The following is a 15,751-nucleotide window of genomic DNA, read 5'->3' as shown; positions in this document are numbered from 1 at the left end:
GTATCTGGCCAGGATCTCACCACGTTTACTTGACCATGGTTCAAAATCGCTTCCAATATACTCCTCCTTGTCGCGCTTTTTCCTATTGATATCCTGCAAAACATAACGAAATAACTATAGTGGTAGACACTACTAAACTCAAGATGTAGGGCTGGATAGATATAAAAGGTTATCCATCATGTTTAAAAGCTTTTGATAAAAAAAAAAAAAAAGCCCATAAAAAAAATCATACGCACAGGCATGGGATTTAGATAGAAATATGTCAAACCTCCCCCAACCTAGAAGTAAATATATATATATGTATATTTATCCAATTACTTGTATATAATGCTTTCTGTCATTGCTTTTTATGCTCTCATTGTACTGTACGATGATCTGAGACTGCATAACAGTGCACCATAATGATAATAATAATATATCACTATGTTATATGACTTGGGCTTGCACTATCAGGGGTGTGGAAATTTTATAAAAAAACTACTTGTCCATGGGACTAAAATGGAGCAAAATCTACTTGTCCCTCATGACGATCCACTTGTCCAGGCCAATTTTCGCTTTTACGTTCTAATTTTTTCCTCCTTGCCCTATAATAGCCATAACTACCTACTATAATGATACCTTTTTAATTTTTCAATAACATATTCTCTGGATCAAAAAAAATATATTTATATTAGAAGTGAAATTGAAATCGTAAAAGAAAATTTTGCAGATTTGGTGGTTTTTCTTTTCTACGCCATTTACCTTGTGGTTGAGCTAACTTGTTAGTTTAATACTTTAGGCGCCTGATTACAGCGATACCAGATTTCTATAGTTTACCTCAAGTTTAACAAATTAAAAAAAAAAATTCTGAACTTTTTAGATTTTTTTTTTAATTGCCTTTTTTTGACCCCTGTAAAAAATTTTCCCCGCATGCCAGGTTGTATGAGATCTATTCTTTGCGCCATAATCTGTTTTTTGTATCGGCACCATTTTGTTATTGATCTGACTTTTTAATTGCTTTTTTTCTGGGGATATTATAAAAATTGCAATTCTGTGGTTTGGCATTTTTTATACATTTACCGTATGGGATACATAAGGTTATATTTTAATAGGTCGTACAATTACGCACGAAGCGATACCAAATATGTTTATTTTTATTATGTTTGCATGTTTTTATATAGGAAAAGGGGTGATTTGAACTTTTAAAATAAAAGGGGTTAATGTGTGTCTTTTAAACTTTTATTAAAACTTTTTTTTTTTTTTTTACACTTTATTAGACTTTTAGGAGGAATCATTAGATTCCTCATACAGATGAATAGAGTTCTATTGAACTAAATTGATCTGTGTGCTCTGCGATCAATTGATAGAGCCTGATCCAGCCAGGCTCTATCAATGACAGAGCCACGGGAAAGCAGGGAACAGAGGTAAGCCCTCCGGCTACCTCTATAGGGGATCGCCCCCTTGCGATCACTCTGCGGGGGGGGGGGGGGGGCGATCCATACCACTAGCCCACCAGGGAGCATTCACATGTCCCTTTAGACGCCGCTGTCAGCTTTGACAGCGGCGATCTAAAGGGTTAATAGCCAGCCTCGGCGATCGCCGAATGCTGGCTATTAGCTGTAGCCCCCGACTACTGAAAACAGCCGGGGGCTGCAGAGTATGGAGCGGACAGGAGTACGGAGCCCGCTCCATACAGACTGCTGAGCGCCGCATGTTGGCTATTAGCAGGGGAGTGAGGTGGAATCTTGCGCCACGTGCAGATTTGCGTCCGCTCCTCCCCTCAGCTCTCCGAAGCTAGAGCTGTGTGGAGGGAAGGCAGAGGACGCAGGTCTGCATGGGGAGAAAGAAGGCAGAGCAGGGGAGATAGGATGTACACAGCTTCTCATCTCCCCTCCCCCTGCTCTGCATTCGGAGGACACAAGTTTCCACAGCCGGGGGCTGCAGAGTACGGAGCGGGCAGGAATCGGGAGCCCGCTCCATACAGACTCCAGAGCGCCGCAGCGCTTGTCAGGTCCGGCCCTGCTTGCCCGAAGCTGGGCTAAGTGCCGGAAAAATTCACCTGCACGGTGCCCGAAACTGCATGTCCCGGGCGTCGGGCGATAGGAATTCCACATCCCTGACTATGTAGTATTGTTAATTTCTTATGGGAAGTGTTCAGCCCAAGATGTCACTCTCTTTCCCCCTGTTCTGAGACTCTTCATTTTTACTTTTTAAATCAATTTGTATGTCATTTGGTGGTAATAATAAAATGTATTTTTGCGAGTGACTCCGTTTATTATGTAGGTTTTCTCTTTCTTTATGGCTGGTAGAGTTTCTATAATGCTGATGCCTTTTTCAGGGTAATATTCATATATTCTCTGGGGGATAACACTTCAGACACATAAGGGCTGCTAGTCTGACATTACTGTCATATATAGCAATACCCTAGTAAGATGTTATTAACAGAAACTCGGAGCACTTCAATAATAACCCACAGGGATAAGGTGGACTAGATGCTGTTGCTCATTACCGTGGTAGCTGCAACAGATTCAACTGTAGCTGCAAACATAGACAAGGGATCTGTTCCATCCAGGACACTGCTCAGCGGGTCTGCAACTGAATTAGAGGAGCATGAAGAAGAGCTGGAGGATGTACTTTCTTTTCTTCCAAGTTTCTTAGATTTAGATTCTGTAACCTTTAAAAGAAAAAAAAGAGGGTAATTTTGTAACTTAATTTATGCTTAAATGTGCACGGTCAAATACAATTTCTTTTTATATGTTGTACATCTTGGCAAAACCATTAAAGGGGTAGTCCAGTGGTGAAAAACGTATCCCCTATCCTAAGGATAGAGGATAAGTTTGAGATCGCAGGGGGGGTCCGACCGCTGGGTCCCCCTGCGATCTCTCTGTACGGGGCCCCGGCTCTCGGCCCAGATAGCGGGTGTCGACCCCCACACGAAGCGGCGGCCGACACGCCCCCTCAATACATCTCTATGGCAGAGCCGGAGATTGCCGAAGGCAGCGCTTCGGCTCTGCCATAGAGTTGTATTGAGGGGGCGTGTCGGCCGCCGCCTCGTGCGGAGGTCGACACGCCCCCTTCCCGCGGGCTGTTGGGGCTCCATACAGGAGATCGCAGGGGGCCCCAGCGGTCGGACCCCCCACGATCTGCAACTTATCCCCTATCCTTAGGATAGGGGATAAGTTGCTCACCACTGAGTCACCACTGGACTACTCCTTTAACCTTTCTAATATACTTCATAAGAAAATGTTATTTCCTTTTTATAGAAATCATGGCTTTGTCCAAGCTAAAGCACAGGAATGGACAAAGTCCAGTAAGTGAGGGTGGGCTATCTCCTGTCTGATAGTACTCCTCTGTGCTCTCTTCTGTCTGACAGGAGAGAGCACAGAGGGAGTCCTATCAGACAGGAGAGAGCACAGAGGAGTCCTATCAGACAGGAGAGAGCACAGAGGAGTCCTATCAGACAGGAGAGAGCACAGAGGAGTCCTATCAGACAGGAGAGAGCACAGAGGAGTCCTATCAGACAGGAGAGAGCACAGAGGAGTCCTATCAGACAGGAGAGAGCACAGAGGAGTCCTATCAGACAGGAGAGAGCACAGAGGAGTCCTATCAGACAGGAGAGAGCACAGAGGGAGTCCTATCAGACAGGAGAGAGCACAGAGGGAGTCCTATCAGACAGGAGAGAGCACAGAGGGAGTCCTATCAGACAGGAGAGAGCACAGACGGACTCCTATCAGACAGGAGAGAGCACAGAGGGAGTCCTATCAGACAGGAGAGAGCACAGAGGGAGTCCTATCAGACACAGGAGAGCGCACAGAAGGAGTCCTATCAGACAGGAGAGCACACAGAGGGAGTCCTATCAGACAGGAGAGAGCACAGAGGGAGTCCGATCAGACAGGAGAGCGCACAGAGGGAGTCCTATCAGACACAGGAGAGCGCACAGAAGGAGTCCTATCAGACACAGGAGAGCGCACAGAAGGAGTCCTATCAGACACAGGAGAGCGCACAGAAGGAGTCCTATCAGAGAGGAGAGCACACAGAGGGAGTCCTATCAGACAGGAGAGAGCACAGAGGGAGTCCTATCAGACAGGAGAGAGCACAGAGGGAGTCCTATCAGACATGAGAGAGCACAGAGGGAGTCCTATCAGACAGGAGAGAGCACAGAGGAGTCCTATCAGACAGGAGAGAGCACAGAGGAGTCCTATCCGATAGGAGAGAGCACAGAGGAGTCCTACCAGACAGGAGAGAGCACAGAGGAGTGCTACCAGAGAGGAGAGAGCACAGAGAGCTACCAGACAGGAGAGAGCACAGAGGAGTCCTATCAGACAGGAGAGAGCACAGAGGAGTCCTATCAGACAGGAGAGAGCACAGAGGAGTTCTGTCTGATAGGACTCCTCTGTGCTCTCTCCTGTCTGATGACTCCTCTTAATGTTAATGTTTCGCCAAGATGTACAACATATAAAAAGCTTTTGAATCTGACAGTGCCCATTCAAAGGGGTAGTCCACTACTTTAAAACGTATCTCCTATCCACAGGATAGGGGATAAGTGTCTGATAAATGAGGGTCCGACTGCTGGTACGCTCCATGATCTCCTGCGTGGCTCCCCAGCTCTGTTCGAGCAAAAAGCATGCCCCCTTCATGTATGTCTATAAGAGAGCCATAGATACACATGTATTACATGTAGATATGTCTGATACATGTGTGATACATGTGTAATATGTCTGTGGGTTACAGGTGAAATTTATTTCTTGTCCCTCTACAGAAAGGACAGGGAAAAAGTACTATGTTGTTAAACTATATTCAGTTAAAAGGCCTAGACTTCAATAAAATAGCATTTCTAGAATCAGCTTACATTAAATCTTAAAGGGTTATCCGGTGGGAAAGGGGGGGAGGGGTTGTGCTCTATGCACATTCTGCAATACATAAAAAATAATCCTTATTCACCTTCAGAGCTCCCGCGGTGCCAACGTTGCCATGCGTCGGTCCCTGTCCATATGTTGCAGCTATGTCCTGCATTTCCAATAATCAGCAATGCAGAGTGGCAGTTTGACTGGGCACCAGGTAGAAGACGTAGGCCTTGGCTCAATACGTCATTCTGCCGCTCAGCATATGCAAAATACTCACAATATAGTGTTACTACATGAGTAGTCTCATGCAAAAAAAACGTATACGTTTTTTGATCAAATGGCGGGGGGGGCTCTTCCCTGGAGTGGCGTTTCACAACCCCCGCACAAAGTGGTGGCCGCCACGCCCCTTCCATATATCTCTGTGGGAGAGCTGTAGATATTCGAACGGCTCACCCATAGAGACATACAGTGGGGCAAAAAAGTATTTAGTCAGCCACCAATTGTGCAAGTTCTCCCACTTAAAAAGATGAGAGGCCTGTAATTTTCATCATAGGTATACCTACACTATTAGAGACATAATGAGAAAAAAAAATCCATAAAATCACATAGTCTGATTTTTAAAGAATTTATTTGCAAATTATAGTGGAAAATAAGTATTTGGTCACCTACAAACAAGCTAAATTTCTGTCTCTCACAAACCTGTAACTTCTTCTTTAAGGGTATGTTCACACTACAGAGTGTGAACGGAATCTCCGCTCGCAGAATTCAGCAAGCGGAGATTCAGACTGGCAGCCGGCGGCGGTGGTAGGACCGCGCGGCACTGCGCCGTCACCATTGACGGCTATGCAGTGTTCGCGGACTTCCGCGCAAAGAATGAACATGTTCTTTCTTTGCGCTGAACAATTTCAGAAATTCCGCAGTGTGAATGGGTCTCGCGGAAACCCATTCCCACTGATGGTAATCTTCACTGTGCGGACTTTTACTCGTGGAATTCCGCAGGGATTCCACAGTGTGAACATACCCTAAGAGTCTCCTCTGTCCTCCACTCATTACCTGTATTAATGACACCTGTTTGAACTTGTTATCAGTATAAAAGACACCTGTCCACAACTTCAAACAGTCACACTCCAAACTCCACTATGGCCAAGATCAAAGAGCTGTCAAAGGACACCAGAAACAAAAAATTGTAGACCTGAACCAGGCTGGGAAGACTGAATCTGCAAAAGGCAAGCAGCTTGGTGTGAAGAAATCAACCTTGGGAGCAATTATTAGAAAATGGAAGACATACAAGACCACTGATAATCTCCCTCGATCTGGGGCTCCACGCAAGATCTCACCCCATGATGTCAAAATGATCACAAGAACGGTGAGCAAAAATCCCAGAACCACACGGGGAACCTAGTGAATGATCTGCAGAGAGCTGGGACCAAAGAAATAAAGGCTACCATCAGTAACACACTACCCTGCCAGGGACTAAAATCATGAAATTCCAAAATGTCCCCTTGCTTAAGCCAGTACATGTCCGGGCCCGTCTGAAGTTTGCTAGAGAGCATTTGGATGATCCAGAAGAGGATTAGGAGAATGTCATATGGTCAGATGAAACCAAAGTAGAACTTTTTGGTAAAAACTCAACTCGTCATGTTTGGAGGAGAAATAATGTTGAGTTGCATCCAATGAACACCATACCTACTGTGAAGGCATTTCAAGGTTCTAGAGTGGCCTAGCCAGTCTCCAGATCTTAACCCCATAGAAAACCTTTGGTGGGAGTTGAAAGTCCATGTTACCCAGTGACAGCCCCAAAACATCACTGCTCTAGAGAAGATCTGCATGGAGGAATGGGCCAAAATACCAGCAACAGTGTGAAAACCTTGTGAAGACTTACAGAAAACGTTTGACCTCTGTCATTGTCAATAAAGGGTATATAACAAAGTATTGAGATGAACTTTTGTTATTGACCAAATACTTATTTTCCACCATAATATGCAAATAAATTCTTTAAAAATCAGATGGATTTTTTTTTCTCATTCTGTTTCTCATAGTTGATGATATTACAGGACTCATCTTTTTAAGTGGAAGAACTAGAACAACTGGTGGCTGACTAAATACCTTTCTTCCCCACTGAACCCCTTCAGACACTCCAGGGAAGAGCTGGTGCTCTGTTCAGGAGATTGCAGGGGCCCCCAGTGCTCTGAACCCCCCACGATCTAAGACATAAGTTGGATACACTAACCCACAGCAAGTAGACAGAGCAGAAAAAAATAAATAAATGACATGGCACCATCTTGAGGCCAAAATGAAAACTGCAACAGCACCATAACATTTTTAAAATGCTCCACGTTGAGATATTGTAAAAAATGCTCACTCACATGCTCACTCACATTTAAAAAAAAAATTCCTCTCTTGGCAATACGTCAATAATATCGGTTTGGCAATTTTTTTAAATTTAGAAAAAAAAAAAAAAAAGTTATGAGACAGAATTTTCTACATATTTTTTAAAATTAATTGAACTACAGTTAATCCTTGTGATAGTTAAGTGGGCTTTTTGTACAGGAACAGGAACCTATATTTTTCTAGAAGGGATACAGGAACTTTTTTAAACTGGTGAAAAATGCCATATAATAACCAAAAATAGTGCTGCTCCTCGTGTACACAGACAACAGGTTATCTTGAAAAGTTACATGAAATGACACCTATATTTTAAGGGGTTGTACAAGATTACAAAAAAGTGCTTACATTTTTTAACCAGAAACAGCACCACATCTGTCCATGTCTGGTATTGCAGTTCAGACTCCCTAATTTCCCCTCAATCAAGTTTCCAGGAAATCTAAATATCAAGTTTTCTATAAATCTAGAAACTTAATTACAAACTATTAAAAAGAGGGATACATATCATTCCATATAAACAGACTTCAGCTGCTACATGGGATCAGCACAGAGGACCTCCATTCCTCTGTCCAGGTTCTGCAGCAGCTGTTTAGTGAGTAGATATTTCTCAGCTGCTGCAGAATCATTTGGCATTCACACTATGTTTACGTCATACGGGGACCGAACCTGACCTCACATCTCATTCATTTGAATGAGCTGACCGGGGTCATATAGTGACTCTGGTCAGCTCATTTTTGCCCCATATCCAGTTTTGTGACTGGACAGAAAACAGCGGTATGCTGCGGTTTTCAGTCCGGCCCAAAAAACGGATACGGGGCAAAAATGACCCGACCTCAGTCACTATATGACCCCGGTCGGCTCATTCAAATGAATGAGATGCGAGACTAGGTCTGGGTGGGATTTGGGAGCACCCGGTTTGCACAATTCCCAACCGGATCTGGTCCCCGTATGACATAAACATAAGTTTGGGATAAAAAGTTCTGAAAGCTACTCACTGAAAAAAGAAGTTCTGAATAAAGTTCAAAGTACAAGGATTCCACCCAGCTGTAAAATAGCAAGCATCCCTAATTTATTAAGGGGACAGCATTCTACTTACAGTGATGCTCTTTAAGGGATGGTAATCTCCATATTCCACAGGTATCTTCTCCAGCCTACATGACTCCAGCTCATCTAAATAATTTCTTTCTCGGGAATGCCTGGATATGGAGAAACATATAAGGGGAATATATCATTGCATTTAGAACTTTTTTTTGCTTACTCTGGGTGCACAAAATGTCACACGTGCGCCTAAGCACTTTTTTTGTGACCTTTGTGGGTACACATTAAGTAGCAAACAGCCTTACCTAAGCAATTTTCAGTTTGCACTTTGCAGTGGTCATGAATATATGAAGTGCAAATGTTGCACGTAGGCAAAAAAAAAAATAAGAAGTGGCAAATCCCTCCAAGATGTCGGAAGTCAAAGACAGGTCAGATCTGGCCTACAAAACTGCCTTTGGAGGGCACTTTTAAAAAGTCTCACAAAAAGTCATAACCGAGACTTTTTGAACAGAAGAGTCACAGAGGAAAGGAGGAATCAAAAAAAAAAAAAAAACGTTGGCTTATGTAAGCCATATTAATAAACCCCCTGTGATAGTATGAAAAAAGTGTCACACATAAGCAAAACAAAAGCAAAAACAATTACTTCAAAACTCACTTTTCAAAGACAACAATGATAAATCTGCCACATAATCATTTTTAGATTATACAGGACAATTATCCAACCGATACAGGGGATGTAAATAATAATGAAAAATCATCAAGCAGCAGTATCAAGATAACAAGCATTGTTAACAGTTTAGCTAGATTAATTTCCATAGATCTTCTTATGATATTTTAACCCCACCAGGAAACAGGGCCGCAAGGAACAAGGGCGTAACTGTACGCCCTGGTCCCCTTAATGGGGTTTAAACCATTTTCACGCACGGAGAACGCTTTAACCCCTTAAGGACCCAGCCATTTTACACCTTAGGACCCGGCCATTTTTTGCACATCAGACCACTGTCACTTTAAACATTAATAACTCTGGAATGCTTTTAGTTATCATTCTGATTCAGAGATTGTTTTTCCGTGACATATTCTACTTTAACATAGTGGTAAAATTTTGTGGTAACTTGCATCCTTTCTTGGTGAAAAATCCCAAAATTTGATGAAAAATTTGAAAATTTTTGAATTTTTCTAACTTTGAAACTCTCTGCTTGTAAGGAAAATGGATATTCCAAATTTTTTTTTTTTATTCACATATACAATATGTCCACTTAATGTCTGCATCATAAAATTGACGTGTTTTTACTTTTGGAAGACACCAGAGGGCTTCAAAGTTCAGCAGCAATTTTCCAATTTTTCACAAAATTTCCAAAATCACAATTTTTTTAGGGACAAGTTCAGGTTTGAAGTGGATTTAAAGGGTCTTCATCTTAGAAATACCCCATAAATGACCCCATTATAAAAACTGCACCCCCCCCCCCCCCCCCCAAAGTATTCAAAATGACAGTCAGCGTTTTAACCCTTTAGGTGTTTCACAGGAATAGCAACAAAGTGAAGGAGAAAATTCACAATCTTCATTTTTTACACTCGCATGTTCTTGTAGACCCAATTTTTTTATTTTTACAAGGGGTAAAAGGAGAATATTTATACTTATATGTGTAGCCCAATTTCTCTCGAGTAAGCACATACCTCATATGTCTATGTAAATTGTTCGGCGGGCGCAGTAGAGGGCTCAGAAGCGAAGGAGCGACAAGGGGATTTTGGAGAGTACGTTTTTCTGAAATGGTTTTTAGGGGGCATGTTGCATTTAGGAAGCCCCTATGGTGCCAGAACAGCAAAAAAAAAATTAATAAAATAAACACATGGCATACCATTTTGGAAACTAGACCCCTTGAGGAACATACCAAGGAATAAAGTGAGCCTTAATACCCCACAGGTTTTTCACAATTTTTTTTTTTTTTTTAAAGTCACTAAAATGTGTGTTTCTCCCCAAATTTCACATTTTTGTAAGGGTTAATAGCAGAAAATACCCCCCCAAATTTGTAACCCCATCTCTTCTGAGTATGGAGGTACCCCATAAGTTGACCTGAAGTGCACTACGGGCGAACTACAATGCTCAGAAGAGAAGGAGTCATATTTGGCTTTTTGAGAGCAAATTTTGCTCGGGGGGCATGTCGCATTTAGGAAGCCCCTATGGTGCCAGGACAGCAAAATAACCCCCACATGGCATACCATTTTGGAAACTAGACCCCTTGAGGAACGTAACAAGGGGTACAGTGAGCATTTATCCCCCACTGGTGTCTGTCAGATCTTTGGAACAGTGGGCTGTACAAAATTTTTAATTTGCACAGCCCACTGTTCCAAAGATCTGTCAGACACCAGTGGGGGGTAAATTCTCACTGCACCCCTCATTACATTCCGTGAGGGGTGTAGTTTTCCGAAATGGGGTCACATGTGTTTTTTTTTTTTTTTTTTTTGCGCTTGTCAAAACCGCTGTAACAATCAGCCACCCTTGTGCAAATCACCTCAAAATGTACATGGTGCACTCTCCCTTCTGGGCCTTGTTGTGCGCCCCCAGAGCACTTTGCACCCACATATGGGGTATCTCCGCAGTCGGGATAAATTACATTACAAATTTTGGGGGGCTTTTTTCCCTTTTACCTCTTGTCAAAATGAAAAGTATAGGGCAACACCAGCATGTTAGTGTAAAAAATTTCTTTTTTTTACACTAACATGCTGGTGTAGACCCCAACTTCACCTTTTCATAAGGGGTGAAAGGAGAAAAAGCCCCCCCAATATTTGTTAGGCAATTTCTCCCGAGTACGGCGATACCCCATATGTGGCCCTAAACTGTTGCCTTAAAATACGACAGGGCTCCAAAGTGAGAGTGCCATGCGCATTTGAGGCCTGAATTAGGGATTTGCATAGGGGTGGACATAGGGGTATTCTACGCCAGTGATTTCCAAACAGGGTGCCTCCAGCTGTCGCAAAACTTCCAGCATGCTTGGACAGTCAACGGCTGTCCGGCAATACTGGGAGTTGTTGTTTTACAACAGCTGGAGGCTCCATTTTGGAAACAGTGGCATACCAGCCGTTTTTCATTTTTATTGGGGAGGGGGGCTGTGTAGGGGTATGTGTATATGTAGCGTTTTTTACTTTTTATTTTATTTTGTGTTAGTGTAGTGTAGTGTTTTTAGATTACAGTCACACGGGCGGGGGATTGTTTGAGCTGCCGCGCAAAATTTGCTGCATCGCAAACTTGCAGCCTGATGCTCACTGTAAGCCCCCTGCCCATGTGAATGTACACTGAGTTAGGAAACAGACAATGTTTCCCAACCAGTGTGCCTCTAGTTGTTGCAAAACCACAACTCCCAAACATTCTCAGCCATGCTGGAAGTAGTAGCTCGGCAACATTTTTAGAGCCAGATGTTGCCGAACTAAAACTCCCAGCATGCTTGGAGTTGGAGTTTTGCAACATCTGGAGGACTACAGTTTGCAGACCACTAATTCAGTGGTTCCGAATCTGTGCCCTTCCAGATGTTGCAAAACTACAACTCCCAGTATGCCAAAACTGTCCAGGCATGCTGGGAGTTGTAGTTCTGCAACATCTGAAGGGCGAGATGTTACAGAACTACAACTCCCAGCATGCCTGGACAGTAAGGGCATGCTGAGGATGTGTAGTTTTGCAACATCTGGAAGGGCACAGTGGTCCCAAAACTGTGGACCTCCAGATGTTGCAAAACTGCAACTCCCAGCATCCCCAGATGCCAAGGGCTGTCTAGGCATGCTGGGAGTTGTAGTGTAAGGGAGTGTAAGTGGAGCAGTCCAGATCCCTTTATGGCGGTCTGGACTGCTGCAAAGGTCCCACAACGCCGCCAAAGATCAATTCACCTGTCGCCACCGCTGCCGTCTCTGCCGCCGGGATCCGGGTCTTCAGGGACGAGGTAAGTACCAGGGCCGGGCCCCAGTTCTCCCCCGTCGCATCCTCTGATCTTCCTCCCGTTCTCTCCGGACTTTCAGGGGCCGGGCAGGGCGGGAGGAAGTAACCGCCCCCCACCCAGCGATTGGTCGGTTAGCTAACCGACGGATCGCAGGAGATAGGAGAAGGTGGCAGGCTTGCCACCTCGCTCCTATACTTCAGCATGGTCCTGGCTGTCTGTGACAACCGGGATCATGCAAAATTACCGGGCGGTCGGGTCCCAGAGACCCGATCAGCCCGGTATCACCGCAGATCGCAGGGGCGATTTCCCTTGCGATTTGCGACGATCGCCGACATGGGGGGCCTACGTGGCCCCCCTCGGCGTTTGTCCTGAATGCCTGCTGAAGCATTTCAGCAGGCATCCGCTTCTGATCTGCGCTCGGCAGGGACCGGAAACCGCCAGGACGTCACAGGACGTCCTGGGTCCTTAAAGCCCAGGGTGCCAGGACGTCACAGGACATCCTGGGTCCTTAAGGGGTTAAACCCAGTGGGTCCCAGTTGCTAAGGGGAACCAGGACCTATGGTTCATTCCGGGCACTACCGATAGAGCCGATGTCTGGCATTAACCATTTAGACGCCGCAACCAAAGTTGATTGCGGCATCTAAAATGCGGGATTAACAGTGCTCAGTGGAGCTGATCGGGACATACGCGGCAACATCGCAGGTCCCGATCAGCTGAGTGGACGGCGGGAGGGCCCTTACCTGCCTTCTCGCCGTCTGATCGGCCTTCTGCTGCTCTTAGCCTGCATAACACTGATCAATGCTCTGCTAGGGCATAGGATTGAACAGTGTATGCAATTAGAAGATTGCATGTTATAGCCCCCTATGGGGGCTAAAAAAAAAATAAAAATAAGTTTTAAAAAAGTTAATGAAAGTGAATTAACCCCTTCCCTAATAAAAGTTTGACCCCCCCTTTTCCCATTTTTTTTAATTAAATGTGTGGTACCGCCGCGTGTATAAATATCCAAACTATTAAAATATAAGGTTAGCTAAACCATACAGTCGATGACGTACATGTAAAAAAATACTAAGGATCGACCGATATCGATTTTTTAGGGCCGATACCGATAATCGGTGGAGGTTAGGGCCGATAGCCGATAACTTATACCGATATTCCGGTATAAGTTATCGGCTATTTATCCCCCCCCTCGACACCGCTGCAGGTCATTGATTTAAATCAATGCACTGCAGTGGCTTTTGCGGTGCCATAGGCCGCCGCCGCCGCCGCCACCACCACCCGCTTCTCTCCCCCTACCTGTCAGGGTGGTCCGGCCCATCCATCCTTCCTTCCTGTAGTGTCCGGCGGCATTCTGGGTGGAGGGTACACCGGTCCGGGCTGTCCTTCTCCGGGGGTCCTCTTCTCCACTCCGGGCAGGCTACGGCCTAGTACGCTGCGTAGCGACGCACCTGACGTCACGGCGTAGCGGCGTCTATGAAGCGTACTAGGCCGGAGCCTGCCCGGAGTGGAAAAGAGGACCCCCGGAGAAGGACAGCCTGGACCGGTGCACCCTCCACCCGGAATGGCGCCGGACACTACAGGAAGGAAGGATGGATGGCCCGGACCACCCCCATTACGGGTAAGTTTATTATTATTTTTTTTAAATTGACTCGGAGGGTGGGGGAGGGGCCCGACCGGTATAGCGGTATGGGCAAAAATCCATACCGGTATACCACCCAGCACTACGGTGGGGGGTGCGACACGGTGGGTCAGGGGGGGCGGTCGCGGTGCGGGGCATTATCGGCTCATCGGCAAGGTAATTGCCGATAACGATAATGCCCAAAATCGTGATTATCGGCCGATAATATCGGCCATACCGATAATCGGTCGATCCCTAAAAAATACCAAATAAGTCCAAAATTGTTTGGTCACTTCATATATCATAAAAAATGAATAAAAAGCGATAAAAAAGTCACAACAAAAATGGTACTGACTACAGACCACGGTGCAAAAAATGAGCCTCCATACATCACCATATACGGAAAAATAAAAAAGTTATAGGGGTCAGAAGATGACAATTTTAAACATACTAATTTTGGATCATGTAGTTATAATATTTTTGTAAAGTAAAATAATACCAACATAAATTGGGTATCCTTGTGACCGTATGGTCCTACAGAATAAATATAAGGTGTAATTTTTACTGAAAATTGCACTGTGTAGAAATGGAAGCCCTCAAAAGTTACAAAATGGCGTTTTGGCTTTTATTTTTTCAATTTCACCCCACAAATATATATTTTTTGGTTTTGCAGTAGATTTTTATTAAATTATTGATGTCCTTACAAAGAACAATTGGCGATGCAAAAAATAAGCCATTATATGGGTCTGTAGGTGCAAAATTGAAAGCGTTATGATTTTTAGAAGGGGAGGAAGAAAAAATGAAAGTGCAAAAACAAAAATTAGCCGGTTCCTCAAGGTCAAAATGAGCTTCGTCCTTAAGGGGTTAAAGGACTCGTCTCATCACAGAATAGGGGATAAGTTTTAGATCGCAGGGGGTTCAAGCGCTGTGGCCGCGATTGTCTGTACGGAGCCCCGGCTCTCCCATAGAGTGGCGCTTCATGACCCCCGCCCCCTCCATTTCTCTCTATAGGAGAACTGAAAATAGCCAAACGGCTCTCCCATAGAGATATATGGAGGGGGCGTGGCGGTGGTGGTAGTACCTGTAATATAGACATATCGCCCCGGGTCTCAGTCGTGACACCCGATGCGATCGTCCATAATATAGCAGAGATGCAATACATACATCGCTCGCCTCTCCGCACTATACTCCGGCCAGTGATGTCAATAGAAATTCATATCACTCATTCATATTTTCCGCCCAGAGCTGTGATTGGCTGCTACCATCCGGCCAATCACAGCTCTGAGGAAAAGATGAATGAGTGGCCGAGTATCGTGTATACAGCCGCTCTGCATCTCTGCTATAGACAGGACGATCACAGCGGATGTCACTCCTCCTGACACCTGCTGTGATCCTCCTGTATAATGTATAGATGCGGCCGGACTGTCTTCTATGGTCCCTGCACTGACGCATATATACACATATTCCTATTTCTCACAGAGAGCTGTGATTGGCTGGAACCATCTGGCCAATCACAACTCTGTGGGAAATATGAATAGGTGTACATATACGTCAGGGCAGGGACCATAGAAGAGCGGCCGCCGCATCTATACATTATATAGGAGAATCGCAATGGGTGATCTGTCTATTAGTACAGGTAGTGCTACTCCCATCATGGAACAGTGTGTTCCATGCTGGGAGTAGTAGTACTAACTAAAAAAATGTCAAAAATAAAGAAAAAAAAGTGAAAAAACACACACACACAATACATTTTTATAATTGTCGGCTACATTTTTATTTCCCCGCACACATAAATTGATCGCTGATTAAAAAGTAATAAAAAAAATTTTTATAAAAAAATATAAATTTCGGTAGATACAATTTTTTTTTTTTTTAATGGTACCCTACGAAATTTTATTCAAAACAGCTATCTCCATCACTTTTTTGGATCGCTAAAGCAAAAACGCCAAAGTTAAAACCCACAT

General features: G+C 44.4%; 1 protein-coding gene across 1 annotated transcript in view; it reads right to left on the bottom strand.

Annotated features, from left to right (window-relative positions):
* The window catches only part of VPS35L (VPS35 endosomal protein sorting factor like), a 169,770-nt gene that overhangs the window by 147,388 nt on the left and 6,631 nt on the right, over positions 1-15,751 (bottom strand). The window contains exons 2-4 of the mRNA XM_056535528.1: positions 8,305-8,404; positions 2,489-2,653; positions 1-93 (exon numbers count right to left, since the gene is read on the bottom strand). The exon at positions 1-93 is cut by the window's left edge and continues 24 nt beyond it. Of these exons, the coding sequence (XP_056391503.1) occupies positions 1-93; positions 2,489-2,653; positions 8,305-8,404 (358 nt within the window). The remainder of the gene's footprint in view (positions 94-2,488; positions 2,654-8,304; positions 8,405-15,751) is intronic.

Source organism: Hyla sarda, chromosome 8 (assembly GCF_029499605.1).
Source record: "Hyla sarda isolate aHylSar1 chromosome 8, aHylSar1.hap1, whole genome shotgun sequence".
NCBI classification, from domain to species: domain Eukaryota; kingdom Metazoa; phylum Chordata; class Amphibia; order Anura; family Hylidae; genus Hyla; species Hyla sarda.
This window is presented reverse-complemented; position numbering and strand designations above follow the sequence as displayed.